This window comes from Rhopilema esculentum, chromosome 14 (assembly GCF_057945365.1).
Source record: "Rhopilema esculentum isolate cy_ngs chromosome 14, ASM5794536v1, whole genome shotgun sequence".
NCBI lineage: Eukaryota > Metazoa > Cnidaria > Scyphozoa > Rhizostomeae > Rhizostomatidae > Rhopilema > Rhopilema esculentum.
The window spans coordinates 2,345,213-2,373,153 of NC_142828.1; the positions used below are offsets into that span (position 1 = coordinate 2,345,213).

Sequence of the window (27,941 nt, forward strand, 5' to 3'; positions counted from 1 at the left end):
TCTGAATTGGACTGTTTATAAAAAATAAGAGGAAAGAATCAATTTTTTCTAAAATGGCGTTTTCCGGCGTTCTCAAAATTCTCGATCAGCCCATCAACTTTTAGATTGGTGCGCGGTGCCTGACTCCATCCCTTGACATGTGGATTACAATTGATAATTTTAATCCTGCCTCGATCTAGAGTTGAAGTTTTAACAAATAGAACTTTTGGCAACGTATATAGACATGATAAAAAGGGAAGTCATTTTTCCTCAGAAGGAAATTGAAATCTAAAAGCAATGCTAATGGGCAATGCTAACGACTTTATTGCTCAAACTGTGAATTAACACATTTTTAGAGTATTGGGTCCTCTGCATACAGTGGCGTCGCGTGACCTTTCTCGTTGGGGGTCGGGGAGGTTTGTAAGAGATGCAAAACCATATTTTACCGACAGAAATTCTTTTGTTACATTAATATTTTGTTATAAATTTAATTCTGCCGACGAGTTCCCTGAAAGTTAAGAGGGGTGTACACCCCCCGCACGCTACGCCACTGTCTGCATGAATTAGCTCTACTCTGATATCTTTAGATGTGAATTATGGAATATGACCAAACCAATAAGTCATTCGCAAATACTGGTTATAACTTCATATCAGTTTCAAAAGGTTCAGATGGCGCTCTCTTTTGAAATACGCTAAAAATATGAATGAGCCTTAAATGCTTTTTTACAGACACCATTTTGATGTCATCCATCTGCGGTTGCTTCTTCGTAAGTAAGATCGATAGTTTATAGGGATTGCTGTCCAACAAAGAGAGGACCAAAAATGATTAGATGATATTTATCTCGTCCTTGTAACCCTGTGAGACAAGTTTCCCGCCACTAGAGAATGGCCTAACCAAACGGAGACACCAAAACATGGCTCAGTCAACGAAAGATAATTTTTTACAGTCTTACTGGAACGATTTGAACCTTCCATGCACTACGAGGGGCTCCTCAAAAGTTGATGTAGAGCCTGAAATAAATAAAGCTGAAAGATTACGGAAGATGCAAAAGTTCTTGGAAAAAATGAAGCAAAGGTATGATGTTTCAAAATTTTGATCTGCAACTATGAACTTCAGAGACCAAGTTTTCATAAGAAAGGTCGAAGTTTTCTGGAGCACAATATGTTTTGAAGTTTGGAAATGGCATTTATCTATTCTTTCTTTTCGTTTCAAATGTTGATCTACGATGGCCTATTATGAGAAATTTAACGCTTTTGTTGGTGCGGGTTTTCAAGCTATCATTCATCAAGACCGGGGCCCCCACAAAATAGAATTTTTAAAATTAAAATTGATTTATAAAATAAAGATTTAAACTTCTCTATTCTATTTACAATTTACTAATGTTTAGAGAGAAAGGATGCACTAAATGATATTTTCAAAGTACACCCAAATGAGAAAAAGATTCTTGGCCATTTGAAATTTTCTTGGGATGATGCCTGAGGTCTTTCGCTGTAAAATGGGGACTGTAAGAGAAGAACTGTTTTTGAAAAGGCTAATAGTACAATAGAAACATTTTAGCTAATTAGTTGAAACAACAGATTTGTCGTATCTGGGAATAAAAACTTTAAAGCTATGCAGTTGTGGTAGGCAAAGGAAAAACAATTATGTGTCAATGTAATGTCAATTTGTTTTTAGAAATTGAATATTTTTCAACTTGCACATTTCTCAATTATTGAAATATGGTAAAAAGCTAATTGGATTCTAAAAAGTTTGATGTCTGTGAGTTTAAGAGATCCGTTTGATGTCTTTGCAGTAAGCTGATAAATGAAGATTTGTATCTTGCACTTGTTACCCCTATCCAAGAACAATATGCAAAGCTTTTTGACAGTTTGGAAGCAGAAAATGGTGAGCATCTTTATGTTTTTTTGAAGTTGTCAAACTGGTGTTTTAATTGAAGCATTATGCACTTTTATATAAGGCAACAATTATAATTGGAGCTAGGCTGCCTAGTCTGGTTCTTATTGGATAGAAAGCTTTTCTTTATATCAATCTACCCCTCTCTTTTAAGATTGTCAAGATATATTTGCTAAATGATAATAAATGCCTAAAAGACTGTTTATATTATTTCATTTCTAGGTCTAAACAATTTTGCTAGGGCAATAATGAACATAGTGTCAGGAAGAAGAAATGGTAAGAACAATTGAATTTGTTGAATGTATTTCCTACACAGTTTGCTTGGATTTGTTGAACCAAAACCAAATGCAGCATTTTGTAGAAATCAGCAAACTGGAGCACTGGGTGGAAATGGTATTAATCCTACTCCTGAGTTAATTTTCCTTTTTTTAATGCTCTTAGAGTAAATACTCCAGATTGGTTGTAAAGCCTTTAGGAGTTAACGATTGAAGATTGAAGATTGATTGGAAACTTTTATGTATTGAGTCAATATTTATGTATTAATACTTACTGTTAGAAGAGTCAAGACTCCATATATTTATAATTCCCATAAGACTTGGTAAACCTACTAGTAAAAAACTAGCTCTTCAGAATGAATAACCCCATACCAGAGTTAAGGTTATGGTAAACTTTTCTGGATGAAAAAATCCTTTTTTTGATTTTTTACATTCAAGTAGCTGAACTTTCAAGGCACACAATGATACCAAATTTGAAAAAAGCAGAAATTTTGAAAATGGCAAAAATCACATGTAACAAAGGTTTCCATAATTTCTTTATCAGAACTTTTAGTTGAGGCCTGAAAATCTCTTGACCTGTTCCCTGATCAATTTTTGACAGGATATACTTTCAAGGGGAGGATGAATTTGAAAAATCTGAGACCCTCTTTGGTAGCTAAGGATCTGTGCTTTCTGCTGATAAAAATCAAATTTTGTTGCCTCAGACGCGGCTTGTTTTTCAAGACTCAGTATCATCCATGTAGTAGACTTTCTCTACTATACCGATGAAACCCAACATAGCTGGGATGTCTTTACTTCTGTCATGAAGAAAAAAGGCAAGGATACCCCTCTATGAGCAAAGCTTCTCATTTTTCTTAAAAGCACCTTCAGATGCTTGGTAGAAACAAATACATAATACAAATACCGTAAAAGCTTTATTAAGCGCCCCTCTCTTTTAAGTGCCCCCCCTCTTTTAAGCGCCCCTCTCTTTTAGGCCCCCCTCTCATTTTAGCCCTCCTCTTTATGAAGCCCCCCTAATGAAGCCAAAATTTGAATTAAGCCCCCCTCCCTATTAAGCCCGGTACACAGAAATTGTCTTTGATTATTGCCTTATGCAAACTAAGATGTAATTTTTCAGTATAAAAACTACTTTTCTTGCTTATCCATGTCGCAAGTGATAATTCCCCTTTTTGTGATGCAGGATCTGAGTCCTGGTGCAGCTCTTGGAGCTTAGCTGAAGGGTCTTCAAATTCATCTTTAGTCAAGGAGATTTTGAATCATGCCAAGGTAACTTTTTGTTACAGTATACCAATTTCCTCTTTGCGGGTAACTATAAAGTTGCCCATGGCACTGTTGTGGTTGAATGAAAGATATTGATCAAATTTTTATCTCAAAAAGAGATTTTAAATTGGTTTAATTATAGGAAACCAATAAATCAAGTCATCCACCTGGTTGAGCTTTTTTAAATAGAGACCTAGCGGCTGCTCCATCATACTAAGGGCCCGTTCACATTACTCCGTTTTCAAATGAAAACGGAGTCAAACTAATCCGTTTTTGCCTTGTGTTCACACTACTCTCCTATGAAAACGGAGTCGTTTGAAAACGCTAATGAAAACGGAAACTTGCGAATACATCATATTGAATACGCTCCGTTTTCAGTGTGAACACCAAGAACGGAGACATTTGAATACATTAATAGTGGCAACAAAATACGTGCTTTCTAGCACACCAAATCTCAAAATTTTATAAATTGAGAATTCACAATGGCTTGGTAGCTGTTACAACAAAGTTTTTCACGATTTGCTTTTATTTAACTTCATCATAATGATGCCAATTTGTTGAGGTTTCGTGAACGCCTCTTTCCAAAAATGAGGCCACCAACGGCGTTTTTGTTGGAGCAGTGTGAACACTAACCGTATTCAAATCGTATTCATTTGAAAACGGATAAGTGTGAACGGACAGTGTTTTCATCAACGAAAACGGAGCGAAACGAATATGGAGCAGTGTGAACGTAGCCTAAATTGGAGATGAATATACTTCATTTGTAATTCAAATAGAAAAGGTTGCATTGTTAATGCATTCAAACCATCATCATTTATTTAATGGTAAGAAGAAAAGAAATCGCTGAACTGGCACCAAAAAGGCAGTCTTCTTCTGAAAGTGCATAAATTTGATTTGATCTCTTTTTGTCTCTTCGTTATAAACATGTTTTTAAATTTCTAAAAATAAATTTTTCAGGCGATTTGAATTTCTGTAACTTACAAAACATTGATTTTGAATTTTTTGTCTTTAACCATTTCCTCAGTAGCAATAACCAATCCTTGTCTTGACAAACTCAAACAAGTTTTTTCATCATTTTTATAACTTTTGTCAACTGATAATAAAAAAATCCTTTTAATTTCAATGCTAGTTTATTGTTGTAACACCCTATCTTCTTTATGCCTTACGTACTTATCATACTTATGCTTTAAGTAAACGTGGTCCATGCACACCGAATATAGGCAACTTACAAATTTAGAGTTCTAAGTCTTCCCCATGTTAAATTTCACCAAAATTAAATTATATTCCTTATTTTCTTTAAGAATCAACTTCTTTAGCATTTCGCTTAACCATAATCATGTATAGTTTAAAATGATTCTTTGAAAAAGCGAAGCAAAAGAAATAATTTTCCAAAATTAAATAACTCCATTGCGATTGCTAACATAGTGAGTATAATTTCGCTTTGCATTCTGTTATTCCTAAGCACATTTGCTGTAAACGGTGAATTGACTCTTGATATGTGGTTGGATTATGTATGGAAATTTAATAGTCCATGATAATTTCAGAGGCAGGTGAAATTGTTCGATCTTTGCTCTTAAACAGCGAAGATAAGTCCCTGAACTAAACTGCGAGCTGGGAAAATACCACATGAATATATTAATTATTGATATTTTCGAAGTCAAACTACCTACTTCGGAATATGTCGGTCCAGATTATTGCACAGTAGAGGAAATCTTGACTGCAAAAGGCCGTGTTATCCTTCTCCTGTCTAGATTAGTCCTTTTCTCATTACATTTCCCGATTGCAATAGCTGGTTTTATGCTCCTAAAAGTATGCGAGGAGATGTTTTTTCATTTACAGGTGCCCTTTACACTAAAAACCTTCACGAAAGTTTGTTATTATCGCTTGAAAACTGTGTTTTACGATCAGCGCCAGCCCGAAAAAGTTCCTTGAAAACTTTGCGCTATGTTGATATCAACGAGGGAATCCTCTACAATTGTTTAACATGTTTTTGCAGTGTGTTTTTTTCTGGTGCTAATTGTCACAATTTCAGTCAGGTTGTAAATTATCTCTAACCAATATTATTGCAGTCAGTGTATTCTTTTAACCTTCCGCTAAACGTTTTAACGAAATTTTCTATTTTACCAGTCTGTCAAAAGTTCTTGATGCGTTATAGGATAGACCTGTATACGCTATTTAGTGTAAAGGAGGACAGTTCCAAGTTGCTAGCCCAAGTTCCTTGCTTAAATAATGCACTCGTCATGCGACTGTTAAACTACTCTTAATAGGCACTATACATTTTGTATCTAAAAAATAAATGCAGGATTTATTTGACATCACAATTTTGAAAGCTGTTGGCGCAAAATTTGATTTGCTAAGTTTACCGTCTGTTGGTTTGATGAACTGATAGCAAAATTCAGAATTTGTTTATACTCTTTGCGCATCAAACTCTTTATTATTTGCGAGAAGACTCGCAACAGTTGTTTTGTCCTAAGCTTCGAACGAAAGCAGTCTGGTTCACACTAAGTTGTGTAAGCAGTGTTGCCACTCTCATGTTGTCGTTTTCCCTTACTCCCATGCCGTTTTTCCCCTACATTCTCCCACAGAAAATTCCATACTTCCCCCTACTTTCCCCTGCCTTGCGGAATATTACTCTACTTCCCTCTACCACTAAATGTACTTTTTAAAGTTATAGACTTATTGGTTTTTCTCTGTTTTACCAAGTTAATGATGTGTAATCATGACCTGGAAGCATTTCTTTACTAAATGCATGCATTTTTTAAGTCATACATACACCCGGATGCCATAGACTCAAAAGTAAAATATTACAAACAAAGAAAACGCAACTTCAATTCAGCTATAAAATATCATAAAAACATCCAGTTCTTTTGGAGATTAGTTAATCAATTACTGGCTTCAATATCCACCTGTTCAGATTGGGTATATTTTTCCATGCAACAGGTTCTGACACTGTGATGCAGGTTACTTTCCTGTAATTGTGCCTTGACACTGAGTTAATTCTAGAAGCAATTTAAACCCCTACAATTTTTTGCTTTTTTCCCCACACCTGCGAATTTTCCCCTGAAGGTTTCCCCTACAACCTACAAAGCCCCAAATTCCCCTACTGTAGGGATTTTCCCGTATGAGTGGCAACACTGTGTGTAAGGTGTCATTACTGACAAAATTAAAGTCACATGGCTAGCTCTTAACTGCAGACAGCAATTGTGAATATCGAAAGAAATAAAGAAAAATGAGAAAATATTTCTATCAGAGCATTTCCCTCCTTACTCTGCTGTGCAATGTCATTGCTACACAGAATCAAACACCATGTTCCGAGAGATTTAAGTCCAAAGAGTTTCAGTGACGTATTTCCTTTCGGTTCGTCCAAGCAAATAAATCAATTGAGCTTTTCTACATCGACAGTGATGTTATCCTTATTTCGGTTTTTCCATGTTTTTCCCTTGTTATCTACGTTTCGAAACGCCAAGGACAGCAGCCTCGATTCTCTGTCCTTTGATATCTCTCCCTCACATATAGCTCCCACACTCTATAACGTCTTTGAATCTACACAAAATCAGCCCACTTTTCAACATAATTTATACTGTGCACTTTGCTTCACAATGTTGCATTTTGAATGGCTGGCCGCAAATTTTTTGAAACATCAGGCAATTTTGTTCGAAAATTGGAGACGTTCTCTTCATAGTGTTGACAATATTGATGATATTTCCCCTTTTTTGAAAATTGAAGATTTTGAAATAAACTATTACAAGAAAACGAGATAGAGAAGATATAAATTTATTTTTTTTGAAAAAAGCAGCTGCTGCGAAAAGTAGACGACCAACCGATGATCTAGGCCTGCTGTAAGATCTCTTTCTGATCCGAATAGAGTTCTTAAGTGATGACGTCGCAAAAAATGTAATTTTGGAATTTTTTTAATACGGCTCATAATAACTTTATGAGCAGTGCCAAAATAACAGTTATCCGCTAGGAAACTTTAAATCTTTCATTTGCCATACCTCACAAGATATTTTAGATGCTGAACTGATTTTTCATATTTAAAAGAATTTCATGATGTCCTTTCATGTTATATGGCTAAAATTAAAGAGTTCTAAAAGTAGTTTATTTGTGACGTCACACTTACGAGCTCTGTTGTTATCTTTTCAAATATTCCAATTTGGTAATGTCTTTTTTATTTAGAAATTTTATATATAAAATAACATTGCATTTTCCACCCGCGCTTTGCATTGGTTGCTTTGAAGTACATAAGATTGGTAACCCGAGAACAACGATGCAGGTTACGATTCGCAAGGCATCAAAGGAAAATCTTTGCAGCTATTTTCGATGCTTAATGTCGCTGTTGCTGTGTGAATTTCTTTCCGCGTCTGGGTCATTACCCGCGGAAAGTTCCTTTCTGGAATTTTTTTTAATGTTCAGCACAAAAGGTTTTTTAGTGCGAATGGATTTGGTGCAATTTTATAATTTTTGTGCAAGTTGTTGTGAAATTTCGATAAAGCATATTTGCGACTCAAAAATATATCTAATTTCACAGTGGATTGCGAAATTCACTTGAAATTAAAATATGAAAGGCCGCAATTTTCACTTTTAGATTACTTGCAACAGCGGAGTAATTCAAACATTCGTTTTACTTTCTTGTCAAGGGCCCAAGTAGCTAGAGCACTTGACTGCAATTTGATTCGAATGCTTGCCTTGCCTCTGAAGTCGCTTTCATCCACAATATACTCAATTATACTTAAATTTTATTTCAAAGGAGGAAGAAAAAAGCGAAAAGAGAACATTGAAATACATCGCACGTGATTCCAAGTCTGACTCAGCCAGTCAGGGTGTGAAGGAAGCGAATTTTACCGCGCGGAAGGCAGAAGCGATTTCATGTGACTTGCCCACCAAAACCTGTAATCCATTGAAACTTAAAAGTTCATGGAGTGAAGGTAGAAAGTTACAAGAGGAAGAAAAAGGCACAGTTAAACGGGCAAGTAAATTTCTGTACAACTAAAGCTATTATAATTTAGAAATTGTTCTCTTGCTACTTTGGTTTTTAACATTTCCACCGATTGTTATTTTGCGTTTTAACCCTTCAAAGAATTATCAAAGAATTTTAGAGAAACCGATCCAGTTGGAAAGACTAACCAATAGAAGTGATTGTTTGCTCTGTGCTTAACAGCCCCTAACATTTTTTATTTTAAATAAAACTTTAAGGTCTCTTCTCAGTATTTGTCCAAAATAAGAGAAATATTCCAACGTCATCTGTTATTGAGTAAGAAAATACACGCAAGGTTATTTCCCATTTCTTGACATTTTTAATTGCTCGCTGTTAAGAAGGTGCGTTCATCTTATGAATACCTAATAACTACAGAGTGATGGATTTTCAGCTGCGTATTAGGAAAACAAAACTTTTACCAGGGTACTGAAATGCGCTTTTACAAACAAGAAACCTAATGAGCTGACAATGCACATCTCTCTAATTGAGTTCAAAAGTGATGATGTCACAAAAATCTATTTTTAGAAATTTTTGAATTTGAATTCCATAACCTGAAAGAGCATCATAAAATACCTCTAACTTCGCAAAATCAGCCAAATGTGTTGCGAATTGGCTGAGATATGGCCACATGCGTATTGGCTCTTTCCACACCAAACCTCTGTATTTTGTTTAGCAAACTTCAAATCTTTCATTGGCAATATCCCAACTGATTTTGGACATATTTGACTAATTTTGCAAAGTATTTCATTATGATCTTTTATGTCATGTGGTTGAAATTCAAAAATTCTAATAAAAGGTTTTTGGTGACACCACACTCTAGAAATCTAAAGCCTTGCTATAGCAACGCCTCAATCTTCCTTCGGATAAAGTTTTGCCTTATTTGCCTTTTCTGAAATTTTTCCTTGGATTTTTCGAATAAAAGTTACCTTTGAATGGGGTTTGGGTAAAATAATCTATAGTTTGGCATTTAAGCTCTATCAGGAAATAATAGAAGTCCAAGTACAACGGAAAATTCCCTTTACTTTATGTAGTCTTTTCAAGTAACGCACTGGTTTCCCTCAGAACTGCTGCATCGTTGGATAACCTTCTTCCAGCTCACAGCCGGGGATTCCTAATGTTTATTTGGGCTTTGCAGCCTTGATTTGCTATCTCAATAGTAGATGAATTCTGATGCTATGAAAATCTTCATTGCTTCCAAAAAGCTAATTTGCCTTAACTGTGATCTTGTTGGTTGAAAATATCAAAACATTTTTAATTTTATCTGGGCTGTTGTTTGAGATTTTCACCCTCTGCTTGCCCAAGTCTTCTATCTTTGTCAATTGAGCTATTGAATCTTTGATAATTGAGTTCCCTGCCCTGCAAAAATACTTAATTAAAACACAACAATGATGCCTAAACACTTTGCTGGCTTTTTCATTTGAAGTAAAATTATAAACATGATGGTAAATGTGATGGTGGACTTGCTTTCAAAGGTTTACGCCTTTCAGCCGATGTTCGTCCAAATATCTGCACGAACAGTCCTTTATTGTTCATATATTCTCTCAAGTTTTGTTATTGTGCTTTGCTTGTTAGCATGGTGTTGGATTATGCTAGCTTTACATTCAGTCTTCATTCATTCATTCATTCATTCATTGGCCACCAGTTAAATAATGCATGTTTAAGGAAATTCAAGCACTAATCCGAAATCTATTATTTAGTGCAGATGTTACATTAATCCTCGAAATTTGTTGCTAGAATTGGTGCGACTGTGATAATCTCTTTAAAGGTGGCATTAAAATATGTATTTTTAATATATTCATGTTTATCTTTGCGTTAACGCTGTTAATCTGTAATAGTCTAATGGAATATTAAAGGATTTTTTTAAAAAATATTTTGAAGGGCTCCAAATTCGAAGAGAAGAATAGATAAATCGTCAGTATTTTTGTAAGTTACAAGCAACGTCTTTCTGAAGTTGTCTTGAAGTTGCTTGCAAATTATCCGGAGCTTAACTGATGTTTGGCAACATGTCTGGGTCAGTATATATTTCAGCTCTTTGGCGGGCAGCCAGTTAGAAAGCCGCATTTTCAAAGGCTGCTCTGTGATTTTCAGGACAAAAAGTTGTCATGCGCGCCAGTTTTTGAGTACTTTTTCTTATGAGTCTCTGTTGTAGCTTCCGTCAAATGAAGCTGTAGCCAAACAGAGGCTCGTGGAGTAAGTCCACTGACTGGCCTGTAATTTAAGTACTGGCCAAAACTGTCAATTGATATGCAACAAGGGCCTTTAATTTTATTTTGAGGTTTATTTGTATATGGGTCTTCTAGGATTTGTGTAAAAACCTGGAAGCAAAATAATATTAGTAAAGACGGCCCATTTACATCACTACGATGGGTTAAGTATTCCACCGTGATAGCAATTTTCGACAGTTTACTCTATCAATGCCCTCTCGTGCAGGGTCATCATCGTAAAATATGATCGAAAACCAATAGTGTAGGCCCCTGCTCGGCTTTGGAAGGCACTTAGATGCTTTCTTATATTGAGTACTCATACTTCTGAAAATTCCAGTTTTTCTATAGAACATCTTTGATACGACCATAAAGATTCATTTATCGTCAGCCTTATCCACCACACAAGTTGGCAGCCATGGATATTCATTTCACTCGATCAGCTACAGTCTTTGAATACTTTATTTGCTCTTGTCTGTCCCATTAGTATTTTCAACATTTCTTGTTAATTTTTTGGGGTTCCCGTACTTAGAGCCGGCTTGTATTCGATCCGTGATTATGGGAAATAGTTTCTACAGCTAGCTTTAAGTCAAGTCAAAGTACACCAATTTTCCAACATTCCATTGCAAAAGGTCTCCATTGCAACACACCAGTTACAAACTGCAACGCACCAGTTACAAGAGTTAATACTCAATCTAGCTTGGCTGTCAGATTTTGTTCTTTTACGAGTTAACACTTAACGCTTCCATAAACCTGGAAGTGTGCAGGTCTGAAAAATAAGGCCTGAAAGAATAAACATGATAGTCAGTTGAAAAGTAGAAAAGAATAAGAATTGTTTTTGGCATTGCGACGCTTAGGACAAATTTCTTTTAATATGGTTATTTTCTTGTAAAATGTTCAGGTTCCCTTCGAAGTACATTTGCTGACGTACATTTCTGCATTTGCATATAGAATATTCAAATCGATCTTTCCTTAGGTACCCGAAAAAGTGAAATATGAAGCGGCTTTTACCAAACGAAAACATCCGGAGGACGTTTCGCAGCCAAGCAAGCAAGCCAAAATTGTACCTTTCTTGGTGAATTCAACTGCATCAAACGAGACAAAGGCCAAAGAAGATCGCTTTCGTTTCACCCCAAATGAAGCATCAGCGCACCCTTCTGAGGGTCAAAAACGAAGCCGAAGTGTAATATACAACAAGGTAATCACTAATTTTGCTTTTTGTCAGCCAGGTATTTCGGCTAACCTTTTTATAAGCATGAAAGCTATATGAATATTGAGGAGAAAATTTCTGCAAAAAACAAGCCAGTGCTACGTATACTCAAGTAGGACCATACCAAGGATCGAATTTCTTCAAAAATTAAAGCGTATACTATACCTTAACGCTGAATAGATAAGTCAAACAAGTACTTCAAACTCAAGTACCTCAATATATAAGTATGTGTAGGGGCTACAAAGAAAAGACTTTGTCATCCATGAAAATGTCTGACAACTACGCATTAAATCCTTGATTCAAACCCAGTGAATACTCTATTCTATCAAACATATATTTTTTTCCTCTAATAAGCGCTTTGCCCTGTATAAAGATTTTCAAATTTTTTTTGTTAGGAGTTATTTTAACGTTCGCAAATGTTTAACAATGTGATAAGCAATTGATAACTTCATACTACACACTGCACACAACGTTTCACCTTTGATTTAAAATGAACTTTTAACCAGAAGACGTAAGATAAAACACAGATGTAAGTGATGAAATATCTTTTATATATATAGAATCTTAAATATATAAACGTAATTTATAGTAACTAATCTTTCAGTCCATGTCGTTGTGCTTGTCTTTCAACTTATCTTTATAATTCTTCTTTTCATACTATCTATTAAAAGAAGTTGAGTATATGAGCATATTTCTACACTTAAACTTTCTATACTTTGGTTAAATAGTTAAATTATTATTATGATAAACTTATTATGATAAAATCAGCGCAACACCATTAATATCAGTTTGATATAAGAAACAAAATAAGAACACTTTAGGCTGAAATTTTGCGAAAAAATAAGAAACGCTAGGCTGAAACTGGAACCAAGTGTTCTTATTAAAAGCATGTAATTAGACTGAATGATAAAGCAATGGTTTTGGCTCTTTTATCGTGTTAAAAATTATGTCTCTCTGGCACATATCTAGCATATAGTTCACACAGTCTCGCTTGACTGAATGAACTACAATGCTTGTCTTTGTACACTATCGTCAGTTTTCAAGACCAAACTCAGCCACTCCCTACCTTTTTGAACAATGTAGGTTTACTTATAAAAACGACGGGGGTTATAGGGTACGTTTTTCCCTGTGACTTCTATGATATGTTTTAAGTTACCAACATTGTTTTGGGGGAAGAGGGTGCAGAAGATGGAATGTTCGGGAAAAGAAATGGAAAGGATAAAGCCCAACACATATTGCTGGGTTTTCCAAGGACTTTTGGCAATGACCGAGTCCATTCAGTCAAGCAAGACTGTATTAGCTATATGATAGATATGTGAACAATGTTGGTTTACTGCAAAAAACATAGGAGATTCGGAAATACGTGTTTTCCTGTGAGTTGCATTATATTTTTTTAATGATCAACATATTTTGGGGGAAGGTGGTGCATAAGGTGGAGGATTCGCGAAAGGAAATGGAGAGTATGAAAACGCAACGCATATTGCTCGGTGTTGCAAGTATTTTTGGCAATGATTAAAGCTCGTACACTTAATGTACCTTGGCCTAGAACTGAAGATTCTCCACTCTTGTAATCTATTTGGTGATTTCATATCGATGAGAACAGATGCCTTCCTTGTCTCTTTTAGGCAAAGAACCGCAAATGGCACCCTAACAATCAGTACAAGAATAACACTGATAACACTGAGGATGAAGACGAGAATCCAACTTTGCAGGGTAAAAATACGTTTATGACAGCAAGGGATCAATACGTGAGTGCAGTAGACTTTTTTATGATTCGATTCTGGCTTGAAACAATGTCTTGCGAATTCTTAAATGGATAAACGATTTAAGAATTTGATAATTTCATATATTGCAGTTACTGTTTTTGTTTTCTAGGGGAATTGTTTATTTATTTAGATACATAAACATAACTATTTTCATATATAGCTACCGTAAATGCTCGAAAAAACACTATAGGCTCTTTTAATTTAGGGTGTTTTAGATGGGTACTGAATCAAGGGGGCTTAAATTACCATTGAAATTACATTTTTAAGCGTTTTCACTTTAGTCAAGTTCGTTTTGGCAGAAAGAAAACATTTTGGAAGTCAAATCGTATGCAATTTAATATGTTATTTATCACGGGCTAAAAACGGGGTTGTAAAAAACCGGCGTGTCTTGGTGGGGGCAATTTGAACATGGGAGCTTATACGAGGGGGTTTAGCTCCAGGATTTAGGCTCTTTAATTAATAAATAACAGAGCGGGGGAATTTTTATTGATTTTGTCTCGACCAGTCAAAATCCTATAGCCTATATGTTCGACAATAAAAATGACCATAAACGAGAAATGTTCTAGTGTTTTCGAAGTTTCTAAACCTGTGCAAAAAAAATTGTGAACGGAACGACCGAAACGTAATTGACGCGTAAGGAAAATCAATTTTATTACCTTTTTAGTTTAAATTTACCGTTGAGTTTAGTTTTAGAATATTTTACTTAAATGGATATTTTATTTTTGCATATTTTGCCAAAGATCTTCAAATTTTTCTTATCATTCTTTGTGAGAATTAATAAATAGTATATTTAGAGGAAATAATTAGAGTTGCTATCTGAAAATGTCACTTCTGAAGCACCAAATCTACTTTTGCCAAGATATCCTGCTAACTCTTTGTTTTCAATATTTTATCACCTTGATGTTCCATTGGAAGCAGTTTGTGTAATTGTTCAACAAAACCTTGATATTATAGCATATAGCTTAGCGGGAGGTTTGGGGAGAGTATGTGGGTGATAAAGTCAGGAATTGGTGTCAGAAAACAGCATAAATTTGCAAAGAAGTGTCTGTCAACCTTCAAAGGGGCGTGGTCACAAATAATGTTGCCCCGTCTTTCTACGCTTCGTCATGCCTCCAACTAGAATCGAAGCCTTGGCCACGTTATTGGACTTGAGAACCAAAACCATTTTCTGGGTTTGAATTCTTGCCATTTGCAATCCTCAAAGAACATTTTATACCGAAGATAAGAAAAATGCGGAAAAAATAGCTTCTGCTTTTTTAAATCCTCTCCTGAAAATTGTTTCTCTATCCCAACCAATACACCTCTCGTCGTGAAATGCTCTTCTATCCTTTGGAATGTCAAGAGGTCTTTTCCAAGACACGTTAAATTTTTGTTATCAAAACATGAAGTTTTTTTGACTGTCTCAATCATCTCTCATCAAGTGTAGATGAGAACTGCCCAACTTTCCAATCAATGGAAATATTGTACCACATTTGAAGATACATCATCTTCCAAAAAGTTTTTATTCGATGTCAATTTGTTATTCTACGAATCTAACTTCCCTCATTCACTCCTGTGTTTCACTCAAAAAGAAATTGGTACAGATAGAAAACAGAATGTGTGTTAATGAACTTCCTATAACTGTTTTGCTTTTTGTATAGGTAATCGACCAAAGAAAGAAGAACAAACCCAATTCATCCAACGAGAGCAAGCTTATCATGCATTCTGATTACGGCCAAACTAAGAAGTCACTTGGAACTCGGTAATGCTTTCATTAACTACAATTTGAGTGCCTTACATGTATTAGAGAAAAGTGAGCGTGTGACAGGATGAGGGTGGGACTCGATCCCCATCACTGAAACGCAGATTCTTTGGAACGACACACACTGTCGCTGACTTTGGGTTCGAGTCCCGCCCAGGACATGTCACTGGCTCATATTTTTTCACTTTTTAAACTACCATTTAAACATCAGATGATATAGAAAGGTTAAAATTTTGTTTTGCAATGCTTTCCACGGACAACATTTATTTTGCATCTTAGTTCATATACAATAAGTACTTGCATATAAGAAACCGCTTTTTTTAACTGAGGACTCAGAAAGGTTCTTAATGACAGAAACTTTTCATTATCAGGGTCTAAGTTTCTTATCGACAGGTGCTGTCAAGTCAAATCAAGGCAAGCTATATGACAGTACCGTCCATGGATTTGTATTCAATGTTATTGGTAGTAGTGTATAATGCATAATCTAAGTTTAATTTTCCATATCAATAGATTACACACACTGCAACCATCATAGAACATAAACAGAAAATATAAAACACAACTGTTTATACTTGGAAATAAGAAACACTTTAATTTCAGGCCTAAAATTGTTTACTATAAAATGAGCCCCTTCTGAAGAAAATGAGCTCTGGTTCTTATACAAGGGGGCTACTTATGCAAGTACTTATTGTAACAGAAGCCTTATTGTCTCTTGTTTCTTTATTAGGAGGGGAGGATCTAGCAAGTTCGTCCCGCCTGTAATGAACCGGGAGGCAAATGGACATGGAAGCACTAACAGGTACACCCAATCATTGTATTTGATACAATTGCTTTTATTATTTTTTGGTCTGAAAAATCAGCTAGCAATTATTGAAAATATTCTAATTGATAATGAATAATAGGCATACAAGGCAGTTGGAGTTGATATTTTAGAAGGTGTTATTTTAATAATTATCTATTTTTTCGAAGTTAGTTTATAATGTTTTGAAGTATAGCCATGGAATAAGAAATATTTTATATGTTTTGTATAATCGTAGTATTGTCTGCTATAGTATTGTATCTCGAAATCATAGAAGAATAAAGCTAGTTTTTTAAAATTGAAAACATGACGTTCCAGTTTACTTTTCAATCTATCTATCGTCACATATCCTGGTGATAATTCACACTTCCTGTGTATTGCAAAATGACTCAATATTGATGACTATCGTAGTTAATAATAGAACATGAAATTCTTGTAATATAATCATAACACTATTTAAATATTAATTAGCGATTAACCCCAGCATAATTTGCTGTTGAAAAATGTTATTCTTAGGTATTGAATGCTATATAAAATATGTCGTGTTATGATTGTCTATGCTTTGAATGGAAAGCTTGTGGTAGGTGTTAATTTATATGTTTGATATAGAGGCTTATATCATGAATCGCCTATCTTGTTATGATTGAGAACTGTAGCCAAAACGTGCCGTCACTACACTGTTACCTCAAGTAAGGTACTTTATGTCCCGACGCATTTCGCTGGCCATTTAAATTTTCCATTTGTTAGACTACACCTAAGGCTGATTCTCGATATTTTCTTGATCATTAACGCGCTCGGGACGTAGTACCTTTAAGAAGACCATTCTGCATATTTTTATGGACCTCAGCGAACTCTATACTGGTCATCTTATTCTTGTCAATAGCTTCTCCTGTAAGATCTTCTTCAACTTATTTCTTTGTTTTTTGCGAGTTGTCTTCGTTAATTTTCATGGTTAACACGAGCTAAAAAACATTTCAGGCAGCATATAATTTTATTTAGGTCGAGAAAACATTTTTGCGTATTCTGTTTAGATTTTCTACGTAAATTCGCAACAGGGAAAAGACTAAATTTGCAATCTTAAATTTCTTTTTTTATTTGACTGTATTTAAATTTGCTTGTATTTTTGCAGTAACGGCGACAGTAATTTTCAAGATGAAAGATTAAAAAACATCGAACCAAGAATGGTCGAAATGATTGAGAATGAGGTATTTGAATGTTGAAATCTTCTTGTGTTCAGAGCGTGTTTCCGTGCAAAAGCGCGATCTCAAAGCTGCTTGAAAATCCTTAAAAGTGGAAGGATTACCCAGAAAGAGAGAAATAATCGTAGTTAGATGCGGTTTTTGAGCGCTTGTGAGTCATGATTCGTCTCTTTCACAGCTTAAATACAAAAATGATATTTTTGCTAAAGAAACGGTTTTCTACTGAGCAGCAGTTCAATTCTCTGATTTCATGCTTAATATTAGCGATCCTCCTGAGCTACCACAAACAGGTAACTGCATGGTGCTTTTCCATTTCAGATTATGGACCACGGGGCCCCTGTGTCCTGGGATGACATTGCTGGGCTGGAGTTTGCAAAGAAAACGATTCAAGAAATTGTGATATGGCCCATGTTAAGACCGTAAGAGAATAAAGTTGATTTTGTTTGCTAGCCAGTTACATTGAAAGGAACTTAATGCAATGTTAAGCAATTGAAAATTCGATATTCCATTTGCCATGTCGGGATTCATTTTCCGCACAATATGCCTGTCAGTGAATTGCGCCTATTTGCATGTGCCTGGAACCAGCGTGCTCATTTGCCTGCAGGTTTTGCAAGCTTACAGGAAGCGAATTCTTCTTAACCACAAGCTTCCCCCTTGATCTAGTATCATTTGCAACATCAACATTCTCTAGCCTTTTGGTCTTTTGCCTTCTTTCAAGCGAAACGATTTTTCAAAGTAAGATAAGCGCGTAAGAAGAACACACTTCTAACCAAAAAGGGACCCAATATTTTGCAAGTATTCTTTCCTCCTTTTAATAAGGCGAACTGTTCAAAAACCCAATGGCTCTAGCCAGCTGCTCGAAAGACCATTTATAATGAATTTCTGCGCTCCCTTAAAGATAAACAAAGAGCCTGTAATTGCTATAGTTGCTAAATTACAATCAAGCGGGACAAAGGTTCTCTTTACTTCTAAGACCCATTTGCATCATGGCCTTGTTTAAGTAAATCCGAGTTTCGTTTGCGGTCAATGTAAAGCATAAGAGCGTATCGGTAAGGGCACTTGTCCTTGTATCAACTGGGTGATGACGTCATATGACTCGTTTCTTTTCTCTACATCACTCGCTAATATGAAATTTGGTAACTGCCTTTTAAGGAGAACACTCTGTAACCGCACGGTGAGACGGCTATTGGTTCCCTTTTTCGCTGCCTCAAGCCACTGTTTCCACAATGTACCCATTTTCTGCTAGGAGAACAGTAGATGTGCATCCTTATCACTGATCAAACCTGGTAGAGCTTTTCGTATGTCTTGGCAGCTTCCCTTAAAACGAACAAGGGGTGGTGAACCTAATCTGTCATTTGTGCTGGTGCTTGTGCCGATAAATTTACGATTGCCACCTACTGACGCACAAGAACTATTGCTGACATAGCTCGCTAATTCTGACTTGTGACCTAGATAGCTCCTTGTGAGTTCTTTTCATATGTCCGACAGCAAACATACCAAACTTCGAACTATCTACTGTATGTAGTTTTCTTTTTTGTAAAAAATAATTGTTATTTGTGGTTCAAGTATTAGATAGAAATGTAGTAGTTAATTATTGCTGTGAATGAAATGTTTTGAGTTTTGAGTTTGAGACTTGACAAAATTTCTTTCATGAGAACGAATATTTTAGTGTTTACTAGTTTTCCACGAAGCCACACCGTTGTTTTGTGTAGATAAGATACACTTGCTACGTTCAATTCTTTTTGCCTATTACGTTCAACAAAGCCACTATGCTGCATTGATGTCTCCAAAATCATTCAAATCACCCAGTTTATAAAAGCCGCCACATCTCGGTTACTGGACAAATGATTTTAGTTACTCTGCTTAGGCCTGCTTACCTTATTTTTCCTTCTCGTACATTCCTTCACATTTTCACATCGCAGCACAGGGATCCATTACGTCACTCCCAATATCACGTATCCGTTAATCCCTATTCCTCTTTCTGTGCTGCTTTATTTATTTCACTTATCACCGAAACTCGCCCTTCCGATAACTTGTTTTCCGCAACGTTTTTCGCGCTTTTCTTTGGAAAATCATAATTGTATAGATTTGTGTTAATATTGGCTTTAAAAAAGCAAAAATTTCAGAACATACTTAAGCTGATCGTCTGCCATTCTTCAGAGTAAAAAGCGTCAGAAGATAGATCCAAAATTCTACACTAGGAAATATATATATACCCAGTTGGTGATCGAAACTGTCCGATCGCCGTTCCATCTGGCAGTTTACGAATCTATCTGCATAATCATGAAAAACCCGGTATCGTGTAGATAGAAGGGGTTCGTTTTCACCTTAGGACTCCATTCGTAAACTTTTCCATTGGCAAGCGGCACTGATTGGGCAACCTCAACAGTCATGTGCTCGCGTTTCTGATTGGCCTATTTCGATCCACAATATATATTTCCTAGCGTAGAGTTGTCGGTCTATGTTCTGACGTTTTAAACTCTGAAGGCGTGTCAGACGAAAATCTTTAGTTTACTCAATTGTTTGCTTTTTTCAAAGCCATTTTTACCACAAAAAGATTGCTCATGCTTTTTTGTTAGTTTTGTCCAGCTATCTCCCTTTCAATTCATATGATATTATTGTATTAAGTTGTATCAATGGTTTATGAGTTTTTTTTGGTTATAAATGCATTGATCAGACCTTTTGCAAATTTAATGAACAATCTGAATGTCTTTGACATCTCCATCATACAATATTTATAATAGTGGCAATTGATTATGGCAAGGTACCAGTCCACCGATGGGCCTTCTTTAAACAAACGTACAGAAGGATGCCGTTTCTACTCATAATTTCTACGACACGGTCATTAATATTTGTTGACATTGTTTGACATTTTATTGAGTTAGTTATAGATTATCGTTAGCATCTCTATTACAATAGCCATTTTTTATATTGGGCTTTAACATCTCATCTGCCAGTTACGCCATTTTATATATATCTCAACTAAATTCTTAAAGATGTCATGTTTTTTTCGGGCCTAAATATTTTATGAATTTTGCAACTGATTCATAATGCTTGTTAATATTTAATTAACCATCTTTGTGACTGAAGGCATTTAAGTTTCACGTGGCAATCGCATTTCGTACAGCGTTCCGAATTTCATATGATGATTTCTGAATTTTCCATTTTTGGGCCTTCAATAGATTTTACATGTCATTGTTCGTCGGTCTGAACAGAACTTCTGTGTGACAATTTCTTACTCTTTCTTGAGACAATCTCCAATAGAGGATTGAGAAACAATCCCAAATAGTGTTTTCTTATCCTATATTTAATTAGCCTCAAGCCATTCGTAACCTAAGACCCTATTTTATAATGGGTCGGGAAATGGCCCCTTCTCCATTTTTATTGCCTCGTCTCCGTTTTTGCTTCATTGTCTTGGTTTTTGTTGCCTCGTCTCCAATTTTCTTTGCTTATTTTCGTTTTAGTTGTCTCGGGCCCGCTACGGAATTTTGTAGATCCCCCCTCCCTTCATGAACGCGCTAAGACAACTGAATCAGGTACAATAGGTTTACGTTTTATAGATATATACGTTTGCAATAAAAACTAAAAAAAAAATTTGTCGAATAATTTTTTAGTCTTATGTTGAAGTTGAGTTTCTTTTGTGTTTTCTAGCGATATATTCACGGGTTTAAGAGGGCCTCCAAAGGGACTGCTGCTATTTGGCCCCCCTGGCACTGGAAAAACACTCATTGGTATGCTATCACTCTCTATTTTGCTCTTTACTGTAATTTGGAAGTTAAAAGAAGATTATAAGCTAAAAACGTTTTTCGACCAAATATGCCTAAAACGAGTGTTAGGAGTTAGATGGCAACAACATGTGACAAACGAAACTATAAGAGAAAAGCCGAAACATGAGGAAACTTAAGTTATTGGTAAATTAAGCGTAAATTAAGAAAGACGAGACTTAGATTGTTCTGTCATATGAACAGAATGATCAACATCAGAATTGCAAAGCAGGCGATGGAGTGGAGACCACGAGAAGGTCAAAGACGACCTGGAAGGCAGGGAATGACGTGGCAAGCAACAGTGGAAAGGACCTTGAAGGAATTGGCATCAACTGGGCAGAAGCGAAACAATTATCTCAGAATCGAGCGGACTGGAAAAGAATGTGTGCCCGACTCGGCGAAAGCTGAAAACGGAAGAAGAAAAAGAAGATGTTTAGCTAATAACCAGGCTACACCACTCAACAAATATCATGAGATAAGATGCCCTCTATAGTTATATCAAAGGGGGCCACTCCCTTATATCATCTATTCATTACGTTCTCCAGTATAGAAGGGAAATATTTCGTCTCTCAAGTAAAAAGCTGAACAACTCTTAATTTCAAGTTATTTTTGTTTTAAGGAAAATAAATTTAATTGTAATAATATGAAAAGAAATAGTTTTTCCACTTTTCAAATTTTCACGCTAAATTTTCCTGTCCATTTTCCACCAAGGCGTCAATTTATCGACTGTATTAACAAAAAGCTTTTAGTTAATATGTTGTAAAATGTTTGCTTTTTTCAAAGCCACTTTAAATAGAATTTTGTAATAATCTGTTTACAAAGAAAATGTGAATTTTGCGAAGGAAAGGTTTTGTAATGTAGAAGGTTTTCTTTTTTATTTCAAAGGTAAATGCATCGCCAGCCAGTCCCATGCTACTTTCTTTTCAATCAGTGCCTCGTCACTCACCTCAAAATGGGTAAGTAGAAGTTGTATACACATCCTGCTTTAAGAACTATGCAAATGTCAAATCGTACAAGTAAGGTTGTTTGAAAGTGGGCTTTGATGCAAGGGTAGCGATTTAAAGAAAATTTCTCTCTATGTATTTTCGTGTCAATTACATGGTTACAAAGGTGAATGCAACTTTTGTTTGCTCGGAGTATGGCAGAAATGTGACATGGTTAACACAAGATGGTTAACATCAAGCATTTGATTAGCTATTGTTCCAGTGCCTGGCCCTGTTTTTTGCTGCAGCAGATTTTTGTGTAGTAATTAAACATTCGTGGTTCAATACCTAGAAGGAGTGTTAAAGAATTTAGTATGATGTGAGAGCAACTATGTTTATGGTGCTTAGAGACCGTTGCATACTGCTACCATTGCCCCCAAAGCTATTTATCCCTCAATCTATTATCTCTTTTCTTTCCTTTCTATGGATAAACTTTGTACATCATAAGGGCCTATTTGTGATATTTATTCCTTTTTTCATCTTTTTAAATCTGAAAATTAATTGAATTTATTCAATTAGATTTCAGAAGGTTGGAGAAACAGCACTAGTCCATGTAAACATTAGTAATCCTAACGTAATCGCATTTTTATCCTAACGTAATCGCATTTTCATCGTGACGTAATCCTGAGGTTTGGATTTAGTTGTGGCACATGTTGATCAATTTAATCGCATATTTTCTTATCACAGATTGGAGAAGGAGAGAAGATGGTTCGAGCGTTGTTTGCAGTGGCCCGATGTCACGATTCTGCCGTGATTTTCATCGATGAAATTGATTCATTGTTATCACAGCGAACGGATGGTGAGCATGAAGCTACACGGAGAATAAAAACAGAGTTTCTTGTTCAGTTGGTGAGCTAATTTCCAAGAAATTTATTTTGGCTCAGATTGACTTATATTCAAGGCAACGAAAATTCTGTTAGTGTTGGGAAAAAATTGTTACTTATTATTTCTGATGAGTAGAATGTTTTGATATGGCTTTTTTAATTTACTTTTCAGCACTGCAAGCTTTTCGAACTAAGATTCGTTAAATTTTGGGTCGTTGGGTGAGGAAGATTCTTCCTTACCACCCATCTGCCCTAACCCCATCTCCCTCACCACACATCTTCCTTACCCCTTATCTTCCTTTCCACCCACCTTCCTTTACCCCTCTTTTTACTACCAATTTCCCTTACTCCCATCTTGCTATCTCCCATCTTCCCTACTCCCAACCTTCCTTACCACCCTTTTTTTCTACCCCTGTCTTCCCTACCATCTTTCTTTTTTACCCCTTATCTTCCTTACCACCAATTTTCATAAACCTAATTTATCTTCCCGTTATATTTCTTACCCCCATCTTTCTTACCCCATCTTTCTTACTTCAAGTCTATCTTACTCCCCATCTTCCTTGAAACCCGTTTTTCTTACCCTATCTTCCTTACCAGTACCACTCAATTACATGCGCTATAGGACAATTGTACCTCTTTTAGGACGGAGCAACAACTAAAAATGAAGATAGAATTTTAGTGGTCGGTGCCACGAACAGGTATGTTTTGGCATTCTTGTCTGTAGAAGTTGGTCCACATTTGCGGCACAAGCAAAAACACAAGCACAAGGGATTTCAGCGCCAGTAAGAACGGGCTGGCCACAATCATAAACATACGTACAATACAAGCACAAGAGTGTCAAAACATTCCGTTTCTTCACGTACCTGCTTGTGCCTTGTTGCTTTGATTTTCAGCTAGGGCACTGACGATGCAAGTGATCTAGGAAATCAAGCTGAGCCATGATCTTGTGTCTAGACCGTCACCATGAGCGCATAAGGTCTTTGCTTGTGTTTGTGGCTGTGACGGTAGTGAGCACCAAGCAATTTTGTGCATTGATCCACTTACTGATTACTTGCATGCCTTATTTGATGCTTATTGATACACTGATACTTAACCGATAAAAAAATGAACTTTCAACGTACCTAGCTGTGTTTAGGTTCTAAACCAGTCATAACAGCCGATGAGTATTTCTTGGATGAATATTTTTATATTAATTGCAGTTTTATTTTTTTTTGTATGATAGTGGTGTTTCCAAGGTGCCAGAAGAAGCTATTTGTTTCCTATTCATTGTTTTATTTGATACACCAGGCCGCAAGAACTGGACGAAGCCGCAAGAAGAAGACTCGTGAAAAGGCTGTATATACCTCTCCCTGAAGACGAGGCTAGGAAGCAAATTGTTCGGAATTTAATGACAGAGCAAAATTGTTCATTGATGGATGAAGATTACTCAAAGATTGTGGCTTCTACACAAGGTGATTTTTCCTGTTTTGAAGTACCTAAACCTTCCCTAGCATCCTCATTTTATGAAGCTAAAAGGACCAATATAACTACTTATGATTTAAGGTTCAATACAATCATATGATAGGGCTAAAATGCATCGATCAGACCCTTTTCCATGCTCATTTTGACAATTACCACATGTCTTCAAGTTCAACATTATCTAGCCTAGATGAAGATTCTCTTTTTCAGTTTGTAGCATTGATTTCGCTTCAGATAGATTTCGCCTGGGAACACGGTGACCCCCATTTATTGTTCATGGTCAAAACCCGCACCGAATCCCCAACTTTATACCACCCCTTAACCAAAACAATTCCTTGATACTCTAGCATTTTAATGTGGAATGTGGAGGATACCTTAAGGAGCAAAAACCTAACAAAATTGTTAAGAAAAAGGCGGAAATTTCTGCTGTTTCCATCCTCCGTCCTCAATTTTCCCTCCAAATGCTCCTTATTCCGCTTTGTTGATTTTTCTTTTAACGGTATACTTTAAAGTAAATACTAAGATTTATCAATATTTGAACTATCAAAAGAGTGAACTTTGTTTACTGATCAAATACTTTGGCTAGATTTAAGGCAAATCTAAAAATTTGGAAGATTTCTGCAAGTTAAACGTCGGGGGAAACAGATTGATTATGATTCGTTACTATAATATGGTAGATGACCTCATCCTATCTACTGAAGGGCTTTTGTTTGATCCTTCTTAGCCTTACGTTATTCTCATTCGTTTTGTTACTTTCAAGGCTACTCGGGTGCTGACATGGCTAATCTGTGCAGAGAGGCTGCTTTAGGACCCATTCGAAGCATTGGCATGAAAGATATTCGTTTCATCACTCCTGATGAGGTAATTTTTCAACTAGATATGTGTGCATGGTCAACTTTACTTCGTCTGAAAAGTGATTTCCTGAAATTTTTGTTTCCAAAGCTTTGACTTTTCAAAAGCGTGTCGTCTTTTGAAAAATACTGAAAATCTAGATAGCTCTTGAAATCTGGGCTTTAGAAGTGAAAATGCAGGAGTGGTCCAGGGCACCCATAGAACAAAGGGAGATCTCCTCGCTCTATCAATTCAAACGAAAATTAAAAGCTCCTTTGAAGAGCTCAGGAATCCCGAATTAAAACACGACTCCTAGGAAGATCAGACGTCAATTTCAATTCACTCATATTATTAAATACATTTTTTAAAATCTTGTCTTCCATTTTTAGTTTTTTTTAGCTTATCATAACTTGTACTTAGATTTCTGATGGGATATCGTGTTCAAATAAGACAGGGGGCCCAGGGCACCCCTGTGGGCCCAAACATCAAGTATTTTTGTACAGGTAAAGTGAAATTTCTCAAAGAAAGCCAGTTCACCCGACAAAAGCCTGAAAATTTAGCGATTCTATGTGACTTGAGATTTTGAACATTTGAGTTCACTAAACCGGGCTGGCCTACTGGAAAGATTCCCAAAACACGATCCTTAGGTAGAACAGCAACATCTTTATTTTATATATATTAAAGAAGTAATTGTAATAGAAGTAGTTTATTTATATTTGTATTATAGCTGATAGGGAATTCGTGTATAAAGATTTTAGAATGAAATGAAAATAATGTTAATAAAAGAGCTGAAAATAGCTCGCTATCATATGCAATTTGTCATCCCGCTGCCTTTTTGTCAGCCTGCGGAATTGGTGGCGCGGGAAATTGAATTGCAATGGAATGCATGCTGGTTCACCTAGCCTGCCTGCAGACTCTTGAATTGAATTGCAAATGTTTATCCTACAGGAGGATAAACATTTGCAAATCAAATCAAGAGTCTGCAGGCAGGCTAGGTGAACCTGGCTAGAGCCATAATTCCGGCCCAGTTTGGCTAGATACCGCCAACTTAACAGCATTATTTGTCTCCCATCTCTTTGGCTGCCCTGCTATGAACGATTATCTTTTGAAACCATGAATGGAATAATCATTTCTAAACCCAAGCCTATTTTAATGACTTTATTTTCCTGAAATGGCATTCCTATATAAGAACCAGTAAATTTAAGTTCAAACTGGTTGTTCTCAATTTGTTCTTAGGTTATTGGGGTTGCAGTGCAATTGCTAGCTAGTGTGCTCTAGAGGGGTGTTCAGGCCTCATTTTTGTCAACAAAGTGAGCCAGACATCCTTTATTTGCCCAACAAGTTTGAAAATTCACCGAAAAACACCCCTAGATGGCAAGAAACGCCTGAATATAAACGAAAAAGCGTATGCCAACATTTTCTCTGTGTTACTTGACATTATTTCACATTTTGCTGTGTCGTAGATTAATTCTCTCGCAGAATCCAACCACCTGTTTATTAAATTCGTGCACATTAAATAATTATGAGTAAATGTCGAATTTTAAAAGCTCGTAAACTTGTTTCAAAGCTTGTTTCCGCGAATTCGGATATTTCTTTACGGTCTATTGTTTGCAAATATTGCGTACTAAGTTATGTTACATTTTAAAGTCAGCTTATCAAAAACAGTCAAACCTGTTTGCCGACATAAGTTTTGTCTCATTTATGATTAATTGCAAGAAAGCTTTTAGAGTTTGCATTTGAATCCATTTTCGTGCAACATTTACGCAGTGTATATTGATACTTTCCATTGACGTAGTATCATATTCTGAATATATAATTTTTATATATTTTGTTCTCAAATTACTGCTTTCGTTTGAATTTCGTTTTGAAAGGTCGGCTTGGAAAACATGTTATATTGAACTTGACCTGTATAAATATACTAAAATGAAATGAATGAGCGTTTGTTTCTTTCAAGTAAGTTGAGTAAACCAACTTGTAGGTGGGGGGGGGGAGGGGGGAGGACGAGTCAAGCGTGCGAGTGAGAAAGGGTAGGGCTAGCTTAACCCAAATAAAGAAAAAGAAAAAAATGGAGAAATTGAACTATCAGCCCCAAACCTCGTTGCCTCATTTTTATGTAGGCACATGCAGTTTCTTTTTTTATTTAGTACCATGTTGCAGATTATAATCGTGGCTACCAACAGAATAAATGATTTAGAATACATATTTCATCTCTGAGCGTTCGAAGTTTGGTGAGATATCGTATTTGTTGATATTGTTTTAGGTTCGGCCTATATTGTTGCAAGATTTCGAAAGTGCCTTAAAAAGCATTCGACCAAGTGTGTCACAGAAAGACTTGGAGGCATATACATCATGGAACCAGCTGTATGGCAGTGGTGCATTTTAACTGGTACTTCTGAACTATTTTAGCTGGCCGAGGTGTTTAGTATCTCGCTCCAATGTAACTATAAATTTTGTTTCCCATTGTTATTTACATTTTAAATTTCTCATGTTCAAATCCCTCTGTTGTCAAAGCTCTTAAAGCTGCGAGGTGCCGCATAAGAATGAAAATATGGGATGGAAGAAGCTTCGTCCAGGAGTGCAGTTGGAGGCTATTACTTTTCGAAGAGGGAGATGTGGAGTTAAAATGTCCGACAAAAAGGTTCCAGAAGTTAATGATAATTTTGGTCCTTGAAGGGGCTGCCCCCTTCCATCGGAATCTCCGTTTAAGTTTTTTTGTGTCAATAAAGGTTTCCTTTCTCGTAATTCTTTATCATATAATGATGCTCCTATGAATTCTGAATTA

The 27,941-nt window shown here is 36.1% G+C and overlaps 1 protein-coding gene across 1 annotated transcript; it reads left to right on the plus strand.

Annotated features, from left to right (window-relative positions):
- Window positions 1–476: 476 nt before the first annotated feature.
- LOC135696009 (fidgetin-like protein 1) lies at window positions 477–27,641 on the plus strand. The gene is made up of 18 exons (XM_065215267.2): window positions 477–1,054; window positions 1,773–1,864; window positions 2,096–2,149; window positions 3,329–3,414; window positions 8,156–8,374; window positions 11,561–11,782; window positions 13,420–13,542; window positions 15,201–15,301; window positions 16,029–16,100; window positions 17,230–17,305; window positions 17,618–17,718; window positions 20,951–21,030; window positions 21,949–22,019; window positions 22,734–22,895; window positions 23,513–23,568; window positions 24,158–24,321; window positions 25,089–25,189; window positions 27,420–27,641. The coding sequence occupies exons 1-18, from the start codon at window positions 894–896 to the stop codon at window positions 27,540–27,542; spliced, it is 2,064 nt and encodes a 687-aa protein (XP_065071339.2). The 5' UTR covers window positions 477–893; the 3' UTR covers window positions 27,543–27,641.
- Window positions 27,642–27,941: the final 300 nt, after the last annotated feature.